Source organism: Haliotis asinina, chromosome 9 (assembly GCF_037392515.1).
Source record: "Haliotis asinina isolate JCU_RB_2024 chromosome 9, JCU_Hal_asi_v2, whole genome shotgun sequence".
Lineage (NCBI taxonomy): Eukaryota > Metazoa > Mollusca > Gastropoda > Lepetellida > Haliotidae > Haliotis > Haliotis asinina.
The window spans coordinates 57753699-57770963 of NC_090288.1; the positions used below are offsets into that span (position 1 = coordinate 57753699).

Consider the following 17265-nt stretch of genomic DNA (forward strand, 5'->3'; position numbering starts at 1 on the left):
TAGGTTCGCGGAGCTTGAAACAGTATGCATGCCCAGCGTCTGAGGTCGTGAGCAGTAGTCTAATCTTGGTTGTGTACACAAACAAGTACATAATCTACTTCTTACGTGAAAAACCTTGTTGATTGTGGTAAGCAGTCTCTGTCACAGAGAAAGCTCAGTGTCTGGTTTATTCACACCTATATGTCTGCCTGTCTGTCTGCTAAAGACAACATGCAATACACAGCTTCAATCATTGACCACGTGCAATTTGAACTTAACACCTATCAGACTATACGACATAAAGAAAATAAGATGATTTATGACTCATGCACCCGAGTCCCGTGTCTGCCACATTATGTAACTAGGCACGTGTGATACACATGACATGTTTTTATGTCTGTGGGTTGCAAACAAACTACATTCATTTTTTTCGGATGACTGGATCTGACGGAAACTGGTGCAAACTCTTGTCAGCTTCAAGTCCTGCTTCGTACTTGGACGAACGACAGTTTCCAGTTCACCAACTCTGCGGAGATAATTTTTGATTGGATCGAACAAAAATTCAGAGAACATGTATTTTCCAAACCCAACATCTCTATATACATTCTTCATGGATAACGACTTCTTTTAGTGTATATGATTTTGTTTGACAACAGTATATGAATCCATACTGAAACGACGCATCAACTACACAAAAAGAAGTTGTTATCCATAAAGAATCTTACTTTCTTGTGACTGGCTATACTTCTAACATGCCCATCAAACAGATCATCTTTCTGTACACACAATGAACCCTCAGCATATCAGCAAATGAAACAGCCAATCGGAAGCCGTCGTTACACTTGAGTGCATATCCACCCGCTATGACTGGGTTCGGTCTCCCGAGGGCTTCGTTTCGGGGGAAGTAAGCCCAAGTACAAAATATTGCACCTTTGAATCGCGATTGTACGCTTATAATTTTGTTTATTTGTTTTTTTAAAAGCAGCAATGTATATTATATGTCATGAATAAGTGATAAATGTGTTTTAATTATGTTTGATTTTTTGGTTGCATGTGACCTTTAAGCATGGTAGAGAGAGTCTTGAAGATGACCCCCGTCCAGGTCGCCCAACAACAAGCACTAGCCAAGAAAACATTGACAGAGTGCATAGACTTGTGCTGGAAAATCGTCGAATCACATTCCACGAGTTAGAGGAGACCACAGGCATTTCACATGGATTCATCGAGACAATTCTTCATGAACATCTCGTCATGTCTAAGGTGTGCAAAAAAGATGGGTGCCAAGAATGCTTACAGATGAAATGAAGCAAACAAGGGTCACCAGAAGCAACTCCATGCTAACCAGATACGACAAGAATCCAGAAGATTTTCACTTTAGGTTAGTGACCTGTGATGAAACGTGGATCCACCACTATGATCCTGAGAGTAAACAAGAATCCATGGAATGGAAACACGTCACTTCTCCCAGGACCAAAAAGTTCCAGATCAGTGCAGAGGGTAATGGCAACAGTCTTCTGTGATAGCAAAGGCGTCATCCACATAGATTACTTACCAAAAGGAAGAACAATGAATGGGGAATATTACGCTAATTGTTGAGGCAAGTGCGACAGTCAATCAAGGACAAGCGCCGGGGCAAGATCAGACATGGTATTCTTCTACATCAAGACAATGCTCCAGTATACACCTCTCGCATTGCAGCCGCTGCTGTCCAGGAATGCGGGTCCAAAATCTTGCTGCATCCCCCCTACTCTCCAGACCTGGCACCAAGTGATTACCATCTGTTCCCAAATCTCAAGAAACACTTGCATGGTCGTAGATTTCAGGATGATAATGAGCTTATTGCTGCTACTGAGGCTTGGTTTGAGGACCAAAATGGCGCCTTCTACAGAGATGGCATCAGCGCCTGGCAGAAAAGATTTAACAAGTGTCTTGACTCACAAGGGGACTATGTTGAAAAATAAATGTGGTTCATACCAATATTTTGTGTTTTTCTATGCAAGGCTCAAAACTTACTGACATCCCCCCGTACATCACTACATGGATCAGGCTGAAAGCTAGGGACAAGATAATAACATTAGTACAGTCATTTCAAATCAGTCCTAAGGACAGGTAAGACTTCTGTCAGACAGTTCAGACCAACCAGTGACTGATTGTATCTATACAATGAGCACGAAACATGTTCACAATGGCATCTTGTAGTTGTTGCAATATATCTCCTTGTTAACTACTTTGATGTTTCCATTCTATGAAGTGCACCAGGTTGTTCTCAAAACATATTTTTGTTGCAGATAATTTGTAGCAAATTCATCAACAACCTTGAATATCCAGTTCATGGCATCTCAATGAGTCATGATATACACCTAAGACCCAATCACTGAAAGACCTTTGGTTAGATCTTACTGGTAATGTCTGCAATTCATTTGTAATATAGCCCGCTATAGGACCTATGGTAAATCACTGTGTTTGTGCACTATTTTTAAGAGAAACATGAAGACAGATATCAATGATGAGTCATTGCCAGTGATACACTACTGAGTGCACAGGTATTATTTTCTCCCATGTCACCATATCCCGACCCATGTTCTTCTTTATCCCATAATCCCTCAGGTCTGCCCTACAATTAGCTTACCATAGAATGCTCAAGGTTTCAGTTGAAGTAACAGTGGTTAGCAACAGCTCTAATAAATATATTCACCTACCTGTGTTCATTACAGGTAAGGAATGAGTGATCACTGTAGAAGGTAAAATTATCAGTCATACAGAGTGATGGCAAATTATCTGAAACTATCGTTATAATTTATATAATACCAAAAGAATAATCCACTGTTTAAGATATTTAGCTTTTATCATTTGTGATACTGATATTCATGACATACAGACAGCACCTGGTGGGGGATGTCTCGTGAGAACTTCATCTGCTATATAATACCACTTCTAACAAGGGAGTGGTGGAGAGGTAGCTTAGCAGTTTCAAGCATTTGCTTGTCCCATGGAAGACCAGGGTTTGATTCCCATCATGGGCACAATGTGTTTAGCACATTTCTGGTGTCCCCGTCGTTATATTGCTGGAACATTGCTAAAAGTGGTGTAAAACTAAACTCACTCACTCTAACCAATCCCCTTATACATGCACGCACACTCTCATTTCAATCCTTGGTTAAGCAGTCCTTCTATAGGAACACAAATCTAGTCCGTTCTTTAACTCTACACTCATCAATTTGCAAGCTGTTGTACAGTGTGTTGGTACACTGAGTGACATCATGAGCATCGACTGACATATCTGGGACTAAATGGCACATATCAACATTCGTGAGCCTCACTCACTGATCCCATGTTATCTACTCACGCAATTCAAGCGAAGATGTTCGTGGATACACATCTTCATTAATGTCAAAGGCACCAAAAAGTGGTAAACAGAAGCCAGGTTAATAACGATTACAATAACCATGGGGAAGGATCCAGGATCAGTGTTGTTTTGAAATATAGTGAGTAAGTTTTAAGCACCTTTCAGCAATATTCCAGCACAGAACACTAGAAACAGACTTCACAGACTGTACCCATATGAGGACTCGAACCCGGCTCTTTGTCGTGATGATCAAATTCTTTAACCACTAGCCTACCCCAGTGCCCCCTTGGGAATGTAGTGGAGGGTGTTTACAAATGTTGTCAGACACATTTCACATGCATCTTGAGTCATCAATGTTTGGTTGGGCTACACATTCGTGTATTTTATCAAGTATAGCAAGAAGGGAATACTCTTCTTCATTTCCAAGACTTGATGATATAATGGAGTGAGGTGAGCAATAGTGAACAGATGTATTCCGATACACGTACACACGTGCACGCACGCACGCACGCACATTTTCAGTAGCAATGGGCATCCTGCTGATTCTGACGAGGCTTAACTATATGTATGAAAGGCTGAACCATAAATATCAATAAAAGCACTAGTGAATTGAATTCTTGCCAGATTTGGTTTCCTATCACCACTGACAAAAGATCTTAAGACCCTGGTGCTCAGTGAAAATAGGAAGATTATATGACACTTCACACATTTCTGACATTTAGGAATTATTCCTTCAAGATGGGGAACAAGTTGAAAGGTGGGTTTAACCTATTTGTACTATTTTTTCCATAATTACACTCAGGCAATGCATTATTGTAATCAGTGAGTCAGCTAGGGACCCAGGAACTGAACCCTGTAGTGAGAATGCAAATTGAATTTATGAACCTTATGTTATTTTTTGCAACAGAATAGGACACAAGATATAAACATCACATAATGTAACTATGCACTTGTGGAGAATCAAATCCAGGCAGTCAGTGCTGCCGTGGAATTAATTATTACATCTACTTACCTCAATAAAATAATCTGATAGAAGCTGCTGTAAAATCTCACAAGTACCACTACAATTCTGTTCTATACTTTATGAAATAAACGGATCAAATGAATTGTGGATCAGCATCTTGTTTACAATTACAGCACTTACAAAGTCATGTGCTTATATAAGTAACTGTCCAAAGTTGATACAATTTTATACTTACTCTGTGATACTCTCACAGAGTAAAAGTCAACTCATTGATAAATATTAAATATTGATAAATATTACAAGTTGTTCAATGGTCACATGGGGGGCATGGGTTGATGTCCCCTCGACATGGAAGGTAATTTAACCCATGGTCCTCAACTGACCAGTGAACGTATTTACCTTACCGAACACCTCAATGTTAATTCTGAACTTTTTGAAGTATGTGAATAATTTAATACACTTCAGGTATCCTGTGTGAATCAAACGATTCAAATCTTGCACCTTGATGTTTTCCCAGCAGATACTGTCTTAGTCAAGTTTCTGCAGTGTAATTACCCATCTTAATTTTCATAGAGACTGCATTTGAACGTTTTGTCAAAATTTATTTATAGGAATGCGATGCAAATCTTTTCGTGGTCATCAGTAGATTTTGCAGATGATGTTAGAAAAACAGATATAGAATTATCTCCCTTCCATCGATATGCATTCACAGTGCTGCCACCTGCAGCAGGGTAAAAAGATATTGATATGTACATCGCTTGTAAGTGGGGTACATTGTAAATATTGGAAGAGTGCCTAGCCAATCAGAAAACGACTTTTATGTGCGAGGTAAGATTAAATATATCCTTCAATAGTCACCTCTTACAACAATCATGGGTTGCCGATGACCAATTCTGACCCGTATCTCCACGGGTATATTTTCAAGCATTTGGCATCACTCATGTCTGGCATAACAATTCAGCCTAAGAGTGGATTATGAAATCAATAGTGTTGATTGATCATGGCTAACTAGGTACAGTTGTCGAATCGTGTGTTTATATATGCAGTTGTATCATAGTCTTTGGGCATGAAGAGCATAAATTATACCTGTTTAAATGACTACTCTGCAAGAAGGCAAAGTCATCAGCATCTTCCGAAATGGCAAAATATCCTTCACGAATATGTCTACAAGTCATGATTATGCCAAATGTTTTGGTGTGTACACAGAAAAGTGGAAGGAGAGTAACGAATGGTTTTTACAGTTCTGCTCCTGAAAGGAGCACAATCACCAATTTCAGTCTGTCAAAGCTGTTGCCATGTAAACACCAAAATATTTTATTCAGCATTCAAAAATTACAAAAAGGCACCAGTACACCATCAGAACTATCTATGTATCGAGCTTGGTGAAGAAACATTAAATTGTTTAAGAGTTCTGGACATAGATTTTCAAAGCTCTCTCAGCGCTAAGATAGTTGTAAGTCAATGTTAATGTATGGCACTTTCCAGCAACTTTCCAGTGATCAGAAATGCATACAACCTCGTCAGGTATAGTCACTGGTCACTTCTAAAGTATGTGATCTGTTGAAAATGGAATACCTCAGACCACAGGCAAACTAGCGCACATGGGGTTGTGCATCGCAGAGAATATGGACAGTCTTTTTATATGCGAGTGAAGCAAGCAAAAGTTGCCGACACACTGCCCTTCCTTCAGTTCAAAAAATATTTTTCGTGTCAAAATAAAATATCGCTACCATCAAAGGTACACTCCCATTTCCTCATTAGGTTGTGCTCTCAGATTCCCAGCCCCATATTTAATAATCACTCATCTGAAATATGTTTTATTAGACATTTTAAGCCCAATTAGTGGTATATCAGACCGTTCTTCGCTTGCGTATAAGAAGAGAGGTCATATTCTCTACGCTGCACAACCCCATTTGCGCAACAGTTTGACTGTGCTCAGACTGTTCTGTCTGACGATGGCATACAGCACAGCAGTAGGGTCAAGAGTTCCAGTCACTTCCACATACTTCTGTATCTTTATTCGGGATACAGTGTGGCATCCAGGGGAAAGGGGAAATCCATTTAAACTGTTACAATAGAGGGGAACCTGACACCAAGGAATAAGGGGGATTACACTGTACTTATTGACTAAATAAGCATTTACTGTTATTACTCGCCCGTTGAAGATACTGCAGCGTAATATTTTTATGGTAATATTGCACTAGTGTAATACTGCTTGACGTATGACGTCAAAATGGTTTAAAGTTGTGACCTCACAACGCTAATTCTGATGTCGCAATTTTACTATACTATAAAAATGGTATTACATGGAAGGTAGTTTAGTATCCTCTATTAATGTTGATGCCATCAAAACAATTCTCATGAGTATCCTTAAATGGGCTTAGGCTCAACACTTGCAACAGCAGCATCAACTGCAACAGCAGCATCACAGGAAATTCCTTAGATCTGGGCCCCTCAGTTTGGAATGGGTTTTGGCATATCTATGTGTTCCAGTTTTCTGAAACATTTTTTAGGGGGTAAGAAAACAGCACTACATATCACTCTGAGTGAAAAAACCCCGATAGGACAAGTTCAACAGTAAAGACAGTAAACTGACAGTTAAGTTTGTTTACCACTCCAGTTCTAATTTGTTTTTCCAATGCATTGTATTATACTAATTACTATATCCAAGGAAAAAGATTACCATGCGTATCTGTCTTGTATACAGAGAAGGAAATAGCTATCAGCTGTGCATATGTGCCTGCAGTTTACCATGATTTTTTAGATAAATTCTGATGCAGTGATAGGAAAAATATAGCATCTGAAACTGCGATTTCATCAAGAGAGATATATTCTAGCATTGTGTAGTTCTAACTGCAGGTTTTGCTCTATCAATACAATGTTTATGAATGGTGTTTCAAAGTGAAAGGACATGGGGTCCTGTAAGTTTCAGATGTCTGTCTGACCCACTGAAAATTAACAGGACCCACAGAATAAAAATAAGCTCACATTTCAGATTTAACATTTCTCATAATTGGCATTGAAATTATTAACATTATATAATGGCAAACATTATAAACATAAATTTATAAACAGTGAACAAGTGTCACATGCCACAAATAACAACTTCAGACAAGTTATTGTAATATATTCAGTCAGACACTGGGGCCAGCAGGTTGGGAACTTCTGTCTGACCATTGGCAAATCTGTCAGATTTGTCTGAGGGTCAGACACTATTCAAGAACACTGCCAATATAAAATATTTATAATCAAAACTAAGGCTATGTGACAGCACTTTGGCGTATTGTTCGTGCTGTTACCATGTTCTGAAGTATAGCTTAGTAGAGTAACCGCTTTGAGTTTTTGTTGTGATATCCAAATTTTTATTTTCATACTAATACATATTGTTCAAAGTTAATGCTATATAGTTAATACAAACTTCTTAAAGGTGAAGGACATGCATTGAGATGTTATGATTACTTCCTGTAAGCAAGTAGCACATGTGCATTGCCTTGGGCTGCATAAAAAAATTAAATGTTTCTTGGGCACATTTCTTTTAAAAAGTGACGGGTGGGGGGGCAAGACTTCTTTAAAAATTTCTAATAGAAAAAGAGGGATGAGAGAAGAACATTATTTTATATTTTTTTCTCTCTCAGAATACATCTTGGGACGTTTTGCATGTATTTATGGGTTGTAGATACAGTGACACTGGTTCTTACAGACACTCATTCTTAAAGTGGACAAATGGATGATCAGGATGAGGACAAGTGAACATTATTTTTTTTTAAATGGCAATAAAAAAAATTGTTACCCGCACAAATAAAAGTGACATGCTGATGCCCAGAAAACACTTCACTTTTATTATTTAGCATTATAAAATGCCACACATTTCCATTTCTGCTGTAACTACTCAATGTATCATGAAGATGCCGCTCGAATGTGCACCGACGTTCAGGATCGAGCACTCATTCGTGGGCACTCGTGGTGCTGATCACGCCCCTGATGTTATCAACAAGGTATTGTCATTCAGATGTTTGCTACATGGTTGAGTCACTGAGATTTATTTATTTCACAAAAATACGAGTGTGTAGAATTCATGAAATAGTTGAGACGTGTGATTGGGTTCAAACAAAATACCTAATCCAGTTATCGCCTAATCATGCTAATTAAGGCTGTCACCTGTGTGATGATTCCATGTCATTTATCCAAACATTTATCAGATGCAATAATTTGCAACTTGTTTTGCTATATTTGCTGCATCATTTAACTAGCGATATCCAGCCAGGGGAGATAACTGAAACAGCTCTTCTTGTAAGCACAAAAACATTGTCAGAAAACGGGGTAAAAACAGGGGACTACGTCTACGCGCATTTGTAACCTTGTCTCTGATTGGACAAAGAATACAAATGAACCAATAAAAAGAAGGACAACAAAGTTAGATACACCTTTTCCCATAATTTGAGATATATGACGTCAATTGTTGACTTTGTGAAGGTAAAAACTTCCGAAGTGTAGAAGACATATTTATGCAAAGCGCACATTTGTAAAAATTCACATAGTTAGAAGAATAATCCAGCTTCAAATTGCACTAGTAATTGTATTTTTTTAACAATGTGTTGATGTCAAAATAAAAATGGAAAGGACCCCATTGTCTATACCTGAAGTAACTTTCACTTGAGATGAAGCAACCATCCTGGTTCCAGAGCCTCTCATTAATATTGAGAGGCCCCAGAACAAGGATGCATACAGAGCCTGCCAGCTGAGATCGTATTTGTCAACAAGCGTGGCTATATCATCTTTGGTGCTAAACAGGTATGTGATAACATATTGCATACTTGCGATATGATATATCTTTGAAGTAATGAACGAATGTAAGTCATTTATTACCGCCAATCAATCCTATTTTAACACATATTTGGTGTAAGTAAATAGCGTGCACAATGACAGAGTTGCCATACTTTTTTATGGAATTGACATGGTTATCAAAAATGAAATACTACTGACAGTGAATTAAAATGTGATTGACTGTGTGTATACACAAGATAGTAACATTTGACAGTTGAGCATGATGACATTTTATGTTGTTTTATCTCCATTTTCAGTTGCATGGGCTGACCAAATGAAGAGAAGAAAGACAAAAAGCCTGGCTACTTATGTTTTGCAAAGTGACACAAATTGGTGGCTAGTGTTATATCAGATTTGCATGATTAACATGTAACTTGACCTGTATGCTGTCGTTAGGATTTCTTTGAGGCATTTGTACCTGCCATGTATTGATAATTTGTGATTGTGAGTTGAAAGAACAAGACTAGGTAGTCTTTCAAGGAATAACAATATGTCTGTATATGTTGTACATTAATATTTGCCAAAATGGATACATAAGCCCGCAGGATTATTGCAAATAAAACTGTATTTGCTGGAAAGTATTTGCTTAAGTATATGATCACATCCAAAACAGACCTCAACTCTACCTCTAAGTATCAGATATGATGTCAATCCATCATGTATGAGATATTGTAAATGATATAAAAGGGCTTAGCTGAGATTTGTTTATGTTACTACCAGTGATATATATGTTTTGGATCATGTTGTAGGAGAAGAACTTAATTTATTCAATTTGTAGTGGTACTATGTTGTCTGTGGAAACTTGAAGAAAGTTCATGTGGCTGCTCCTGTCTTAAGAAAGGAGCAAGACGTCCTTACATTTTACTTGGTTGTTATTTATTTTGACAAACTTTCGTTAACATCTAACTTGCCTTTTACAGTTATTGTCTTTTTCCATTTTTCTGTAAAATTTTAAAGGTAGAACACTAGATATTCTTCTAAATACATTTACATGTTTGTATCACATGACCTTCAAATTTTAAGGTTGAACGTATATTTTTATGAAAGCTGTAAAATATTCTTTTTTTTTTAATGTTTCTGTCTCTCTTTGGGGATAGAAAGGCCTGTTGTACCATGACAATGAATATGTTTGCTATTTTGATGATGTTTTACTCACCTTTAGACATTAATCATGAAAACTTAGTATAAAAAGGGAAAAAAATGAAAATATTATTGATATGGTGCTACTCTTACAGGGCCAGATTTTCATATTGTATGTTGTACATACAGTCAGCTCTCGTTTATCCGACACTTGTGGGTGCAGAGAAATATGTCGGATTAATGTATTTGTGTGATAATACAATGTATCACTGTTTACTAACGCTCATGATCGCCATTCTGTTGCATGCACTACATCCAGTTATCATATGTAAAAGTATTCACAGTAATAAAAAATAATAACAATACATTCTTGTTATCATTTATTAACATTCATATAAGGTATAACCGACATATAAAATCATATAATCAATCAGATTCATACCTACATTCACATGAATGTCATAACTACACTGACACAGAACTCACGTTTGTTACCACACATCAGCAGCCATCATTAACCGGATGTTGAATGTGCTACTGTTTTCGTACAACTGCTTCTACCCTAGAATGTTGACGTCTGGTGAACAATATTTCATATTTATTTTAAAAAGTCTTTGATTGTTTTTGGTTGTTCAGTTTTTTCGGAGGCCCTCAGCAATTTCGTTTTCAAACTGTCAAGGAAGTCGAGGTCACTAACATCAAACACATCTAAGTGGTGTGTCAGAAATGTTTGCACTATGTTCAAAGATGTTTTGACCTCCGATAGCTTGGGAACCACTGGTTCAGTTGTCTGGTCTTCTTCTGTGCTTATTTCCTCGTCGGCAGTAAATGTAGGTCGGACAATCTCGATAATTTCATCTTCAGTCAAGGCTTCCTCACATGGCAAGTTTGCATCATACTCCAAGAATTCGCTGACAGGTACAGGTGCGTCCGGGTAGATCTTGTCAAGCGTTTCTTGTAGATCTTGGAAATCTTCAGTCGGTTCATCTTCAGGGTCGATCTGGCTGTCAGTGGGTGGGAGGACTTTTGTATGGTGCCAGCAGTTAATGATTGTTGTCTGCTTCACATCTCTCTACGCTGATCGAACGAACAGTAGGGCTTGTTTTATGTCCAGTGGTAAAGGCGTGTCTGCGCTGGCGTTGTCAAGATGAAATGTCATCTGTTGCTTCTTGTACAGAACTTTGAAATTCTTAATTATTCCGGCATCTAGGGACTGAATGTGGGATGTCATATTGGGAGGCAGAAAATGAAGATTGACATTAGTTAAATCCACAGAGGCATGGGAAGGGGCGTTGTCTACCGGTAATATCACCTGTTTGTCTCTGTGTGCACATGTGTTTGTCAAATTTCACAAGCCAGTCTTTGAAGATCAGCGCTGTCATCCAAGCCTTCTTGTTTGCATACCAGTGACACACAGAATTAGGATCAAAAGTTCTACCAAAACATCTTGGCTTGCTAAATTTCCAAATTACCAGTGGTTTGGGTTTGTCAGTGCCTGATGTGTTCACCTTAAGCATAACAGTAAGGCGATCTTTTGATTGTTACTTACCGGACACGGGGCAAATGCTGAGTGTGGAGTTTGGTTCAATTTTGTAAAACAAACCAGTTTCATCACAGTTATATAAATGTCACACGGATTGTATTCTGCCAGAATTTGCTGCAATTCTTCTCTTCCTGCAACTACAGCGATCTGTGGGGCTGAGGCTGATTCACCATGAATTTTGTGCATTTTAATTCCATGTCGTTGCTTGAATCTAGTCACCCAACCACTACTGTAGGCAAAATTGGTAACTCCTAATTTCTCCCCTGTTCTCTTAACAGTTCATCATTCACATGAATTGACCTACTCCTAACATCAGTAAACCACAAAAATAACGCCTTTTCAAGATCCTCCTGCTGGGGTTTTCTAGCTCTTGAAGCATTGGAATTAGTCGTAGATATGCTCAATCACTTAGCAGACTGCTTCAGGATGTCAGATACGGTTGATCGTCCAATCTTCACATCAAACTTCTGCTCGGCAAAAGTGATGACTTGTTGTTGTGTTGTCTGGGGTTTTTCTTTCTCCAAAAGGCAGATTTCTTTCTTGATCAATGGCGTAATTTCTACTCAGGCTCGCCTAGCAGGTGGTGTACTCGTGACAGACATCTTGATGAAAACTCAGGTCGGTTGTAAGCATTTTATACAGCTTGCTCTATTGTTACTTCTTGATTAAATCGTCTCAATTAATTATCTTGTGTTTGTAATTAACAAGTGTGACAGAGTTGACTGTATGTGACAGCCGTCACCAAAATGGATAGACAGGATACCATCACAGAACTAGAATAGTAAAACATGTTTTTGGGAAGTGCAGAAATATTTTTAAAGTGTTCCTAACAAAAAAAATGGCTGAAAAAAATGTGTATTTTTTTCTCAGGGTGGGTGTCTTGTAAATCTAAGAACTTTTTAACATTTTTTTAATATGAAAATCAAAGTGTTTTGTTGTTTTTGAAACTTCATTCTAGTAACACACCAAATTTGGTTGAAAAATTCCCATAAATAAAAAAATGACTGGGTTATGGATATGCGAAATTTAACTTACGGAAACATTTAAGAGCAAAGGAAACTTAAATGGTTAGTCCAAGCAGGGATACTCTACAACTCTCTATATAGGCTCCCTGGTCTAAGCGTCACAGGCATCACTATCGAAATCTGAACACAGCACATCAGAATCAATAAATGAGACGACGAAACAGAAACTTACATGGAATCCTGAGGAAACCTTCTTTCATAAACACTGGTATTGTACAGCTCTGTCAAAGTGAGACTATACTGGAATTATATGTCCACCGTCCTGTCACATTTCTCAAAAGGTTTCACTTTAGCGCCATTTTGACTACAGCGACGTCTATCGAAAACACATACAACCGGTTTCAAAATTATGCCATATGATTGGCTGAATCAAGTGGCAGGCAAATCAGCATGAGGAACCGAAAACAGTAGCGATTTCTTAGTCACGGAAAGATAACTCTCATCAACTTGTCCTGCTGTCATGCTTCTGGAACTCTGTATTATAAGATTATCCCTCTTAGAACTGTACTATTTATTTACACACGCGTCGGAATAACCAACAGTCTTGCAGTACAATCATCCATGGATCGACTGAGTGCGTCAAGCAGACTGTTTACAGTGGGTCGTTTCTGTCTGTGGCAGCCAAGTTTTTACATGCGGAAGCACCGCATACAAACTGGTGCCCTCGGTAGTGGGAATGGGAACGGTCAAACGAAAGTCGAGGGCCTAATAAACTCCTGGATGCAGAAATATGAAGAATTTGTAGGGCTCACTCTCGTTAAGGAAGCGCAGAACAATGTCTTACAGGTTCGTATGCACTTATTAATCTCAAATCAGAGACCATATTATATGGTCTCTGCTCAAATAGAATGAAAACTTCCAGAATAACATGGAAATTCATAATTAATGTCATTTTGTCTCATTTTTTCGTTACTTTAGATGACAAGGCCGTCATCCATATTACAGCTTATAGTGGTTTGCTTCTAACTGGAGTTTATGAAGTTCATTGAATAATCATTAACTACCAGAGGTTTCCCAATATCATAAAATTTGATTCTGAGCATCAAGATGTACTTCCTCAAGTCTTTTAAAGGAAATAAATTGTCTTCGTGAGTTTGTTCTATGAAATGTTTAGTATTCATGTTTTACTAAGATAATTTTTTTCATATTTTTCAAGAGAGAAACAAAATTCTTGTTATCTCAAGAAGAGCGGCGAGCAAAACAACAAGAGCTTGGAACAATCCAGTCACGACTTAAAACAGTCAGTGCAGAACTTGACAAGACCAACAAATCTGATGATCGCTATCTTGACATTGTCAAAATGGAACACTCAATAATCAGAGAAGAACACCAGATGGTCGAGGATATACGTAACCTAGAAAAGCAGGAACGAGAGTATTTTTCCCTCCTTAGTGCTGCAGTTCGTGAAAGTCATGAAAAGGAAAGAGCACAAGCAGAGAAAACAAAATATTGGTCTATAATCGGATCAATCATTGGAGCCATTATTGGTATCACTGGGTCAACTGTTAATAATTACCTAAGAATGAGAGAGATGAAGGGAATTGTACACACCTCTGTCTCCAGTAACGAGGAGTTGAAAGATCTGTCACTACAGCTGTGTAGTGCTATAAGAACCCAGTTTGATACCTTTGACAGCTTTCTGGCAGATCTGAAATCAGCAATTGACAAGAAAGGTGCATCAACCGTTAGAGCCTCACTCCCTGCTCCAGTGGCAAATAAACACACCCTCCATGAGCAAACAGATAAAATTTTGGAAACTTTGGTGAAGCAGGAGTTATTTCTAAATGCTGAAATAAAGGACATCAAGAAGATTCTTGGTCTGACAAGAAAGGATGAGGAGGGAGCAAGTGTTGTGTATGTTGGACCAGAAGTGAAGACACTTCTTCAGACAACGGAGGATAACCTTGAATGGAAGATGAAAATGAACTCACTGGCAACAGCAACATTTATATATGGTGCCCTCGCTCTGACGATACCCATCATTCTGTCGTTCTTCAAGGGAAGCTGAAGTAACAGTTCCTGTTATATGAATAAAAAAAAAATGAGTATCATAAACACTTAAAAAAAAACTAAAGGTATAGTTTTCAGGTAAACGTTTCAATTTAATGTAGACTACTTGTCTGATACTATCTAAGAGCAGACAGTTGTGCTGACACAGTATGTAAAGGATGGTGGTCTTTTCATCTGTAGACGACATTCCAGACCAATATATGCATATGGTTTTGTAGACCACCTCTGAGTTGGTCCTAATCCTGTTGACATTTGTGTGGCAGGATGACAATCATGATGACACTGTGCACTGATAAACCTTAATCAAATAGAGAGTGGTGATTTTTAATGGGAGTCTTTTGAAAAAAGTAACAGTGTGAATCCTCAGAATGTGTCATTTTCAGGATAGTGGATGAAATGACATCAAATATAAATCAAATGTGGTAAATGAGTTGTTTGTGTGTGGAATAATTTAATTGCTCCTCCTTCAGAATCCTTACCTCTGAAACAACTTGTGTGTGTGTTTTTCCACACAAGTAAGTGACTAACACTTGTCATAAGGAGCGACTTAGAGGATCAGGTGGTCAGGCTCGCTGACTTTGTTGACACATGTCATTGATTCACAATTGCACAAGTCAGTGCTCATGCTGTTGATCACTGGATTGTCTGGTCCAGACTCGATTATTTACAGACTGCCACCATATAGCTGGAATACTGTTGAGTGCGGTGTTAATCTAAGCTAACTCACTCGCTTACAGAGTAAAACATTGTTGATGAGAGTATTTTATTCTGCAGTGTGTAGCTTATAAAATGCAAGTGGTAAACAGAGCGACTGAGTATTAGAGATTAGGTATTTTCCAGCCATAGGACATTAATTATTATGTACTGTAAATCCTATCTTACATTTGCTGATTATTACATTACTTTTGATGGGTTCACTTGATGACTTAGTCTTTTGAAAAATTTGGAAGATGGCCACAGATCATGATAGGTCCAGGAGGAGAGATATAATAAGTTGCATGCATCTTTTCGAGGGTTTCGAGTTAATGCATTTGCCTTTTTTTAGGGCATTATAAATTCATGAGCCTCATAGCAATCAGATCTGTGACATATTTAATAAAGCACATATCAAAATGTATTACAGTTGCATAATGGTCCAGTAGGTGATCTGTGAAATATAATTATGGTAAAAGCATGAGACAGGAAGCAGTAGAAAGAGAAATAATTAGAGCATTTACCTGCTGGTTACTTGCATATTTATGGATTGTTACACTGGTTGTTGTATGAAGAGTATCAGTCGGAGTTTCTGTGTGATGATTGCCTTGTTGCCTGTTATGAATATGTTAGTTTATAAAGTCAGAGAAGAAGTTGTGTTTCGCTTGTAAAATATGTTGGGATGTATTCAGACACATGATGTGATCCTCAACTGCAGGCCTGGTAGAGGAAGGGAGGTAGTATCAATGAAGTTATCTCCCCTGCCATGTCTGTGAAGCAGTATGCTAAAGTTATTGAGTGTTCCATTGAACAAGTTGAACATAAATACAAATGCGAGATGCATGCCATACATAATATTTATTACACTGCATATACTTGAAATTCCCCTATCCTTTTGATAAGTCAAATTTTGTTTGGGTTTGAAGTCTAAAAATATATCATATATTTATAACTTCCCAGTTCCTCTTCTTTCTGCATGGAGGAGCTGTTTTGTCTGTCTGTATGTCTAGTGATATGCAGAGGAACAAATCCAGCGAGAGAGTGTGTGACTGTGTGTGTACTTATTTAAGTCTCCCCACTAACAGCTAATTTGTTATGTTAGCCACCCACATGGGTTATGGGAGATGTTTTCTGGATTTATACTTAAAAAGAACAAAACTAGAACAGACAACACATTCCCTCCACATACAGGACATATTGACACTTCCAAGAACCAGTGTATGCAACCCAAACCCACCCTGTCCCCACCCAACACATGCACACACATGCAACACATGCATACACATGCTTACCCCACCCCCCACGCATCCACTGTTTTATCCCAATATTCCAGTAATACACACAAATTTGTGTGCCGAATACACACACATCACACATACATTCGGTTCCACCAGGATTGGTTTCCTTTGTGGGTATCTTTGCTCATACTGTTGGTTTGCTTTTTTCGGAAGGGAGTATTTTCAGAACACTGTGATATACACTGTAACATGTACATTGATTTCCAGCCACTGATAAGGCTCAATAAAAAAAGTGAAATGTTTCTTTGGCATTGACGTGTCACTTTTATTTGTGTGCGTAACACTTTTTTATTGACATTACAAAAATTAATTTTGACTTGGCCGCATCTTGATCATACATTTGTCCACTATAAGGATGAGTGTCTGTAAGAAGGACTGACTGAATCTACAGCTCATGAAAACGTGCTAACCTTCCCAAGCTGTATTTCCGAGAGGAAAAAAACATAATGTGTTCCTTCTTCATCACTTTTTTCCTATCAAAAATTAAAACTATAGTCCTACCA

At 38.1% G+C, this 17265-nt stretch overlaps 2 protein-coding genes across 2 annotated transcripts in view; one reads left to right on the forward strand and one right to left on the reverse strand.

The window, feature by feature from the left end:
* LOC137295558 (origin recognition complex subunit 5-like) overlaps positions 1–13229 on the reverse strand; it is a 43166-nt gene extending 29937 nt beyond the window's left edge. The window contains exon 1 of the mRNA XM_067826952.1: positions 12934–13229. The gene's annotated coding sequence lies outside the window, so the exon portion shown is untranslated. The remainder of the gene's footprint in view (positions 1–12933) is intronic.
* On the forward strand, positions 13201–17004 carry LOC137295560 (mitochondrial potassium channel-like). Its single transcript, XM_067826955.1, has 2 exons — positions 13201–13547; positions 13918–17004. Exons 1-2 carry the CDS (start codon positions 13323–13325, stop codon positions 14767–14769), a joined length of 1077 nt encoding a protein of 358 aa, XP_067683056.1. The 5' UTR covers positions 13201–13322; the 3' UTR covers positions 14770–17004.
* The last annotated feature ends 261 nt before the right edge of the window (positions 17005–17265 follow it).

Excerpts from the sequence above, each read along its gene's own strand:
- LOC137295560 (XM_067826955.1), top strand. The coding sequence starts at position 13,323 with ATGGATCGACTGAGTGCGTCAAGCAGACTGTTTACAGTGGGTCGTTTC. Across the intron at positions 13,548-13,917 it reads CGCAGAACAATGTCTTACAG|AGAGAAACAAAATTCTTGTT; the intron begins GTTCGTATGCAC and ends ATATTTTTCAAG.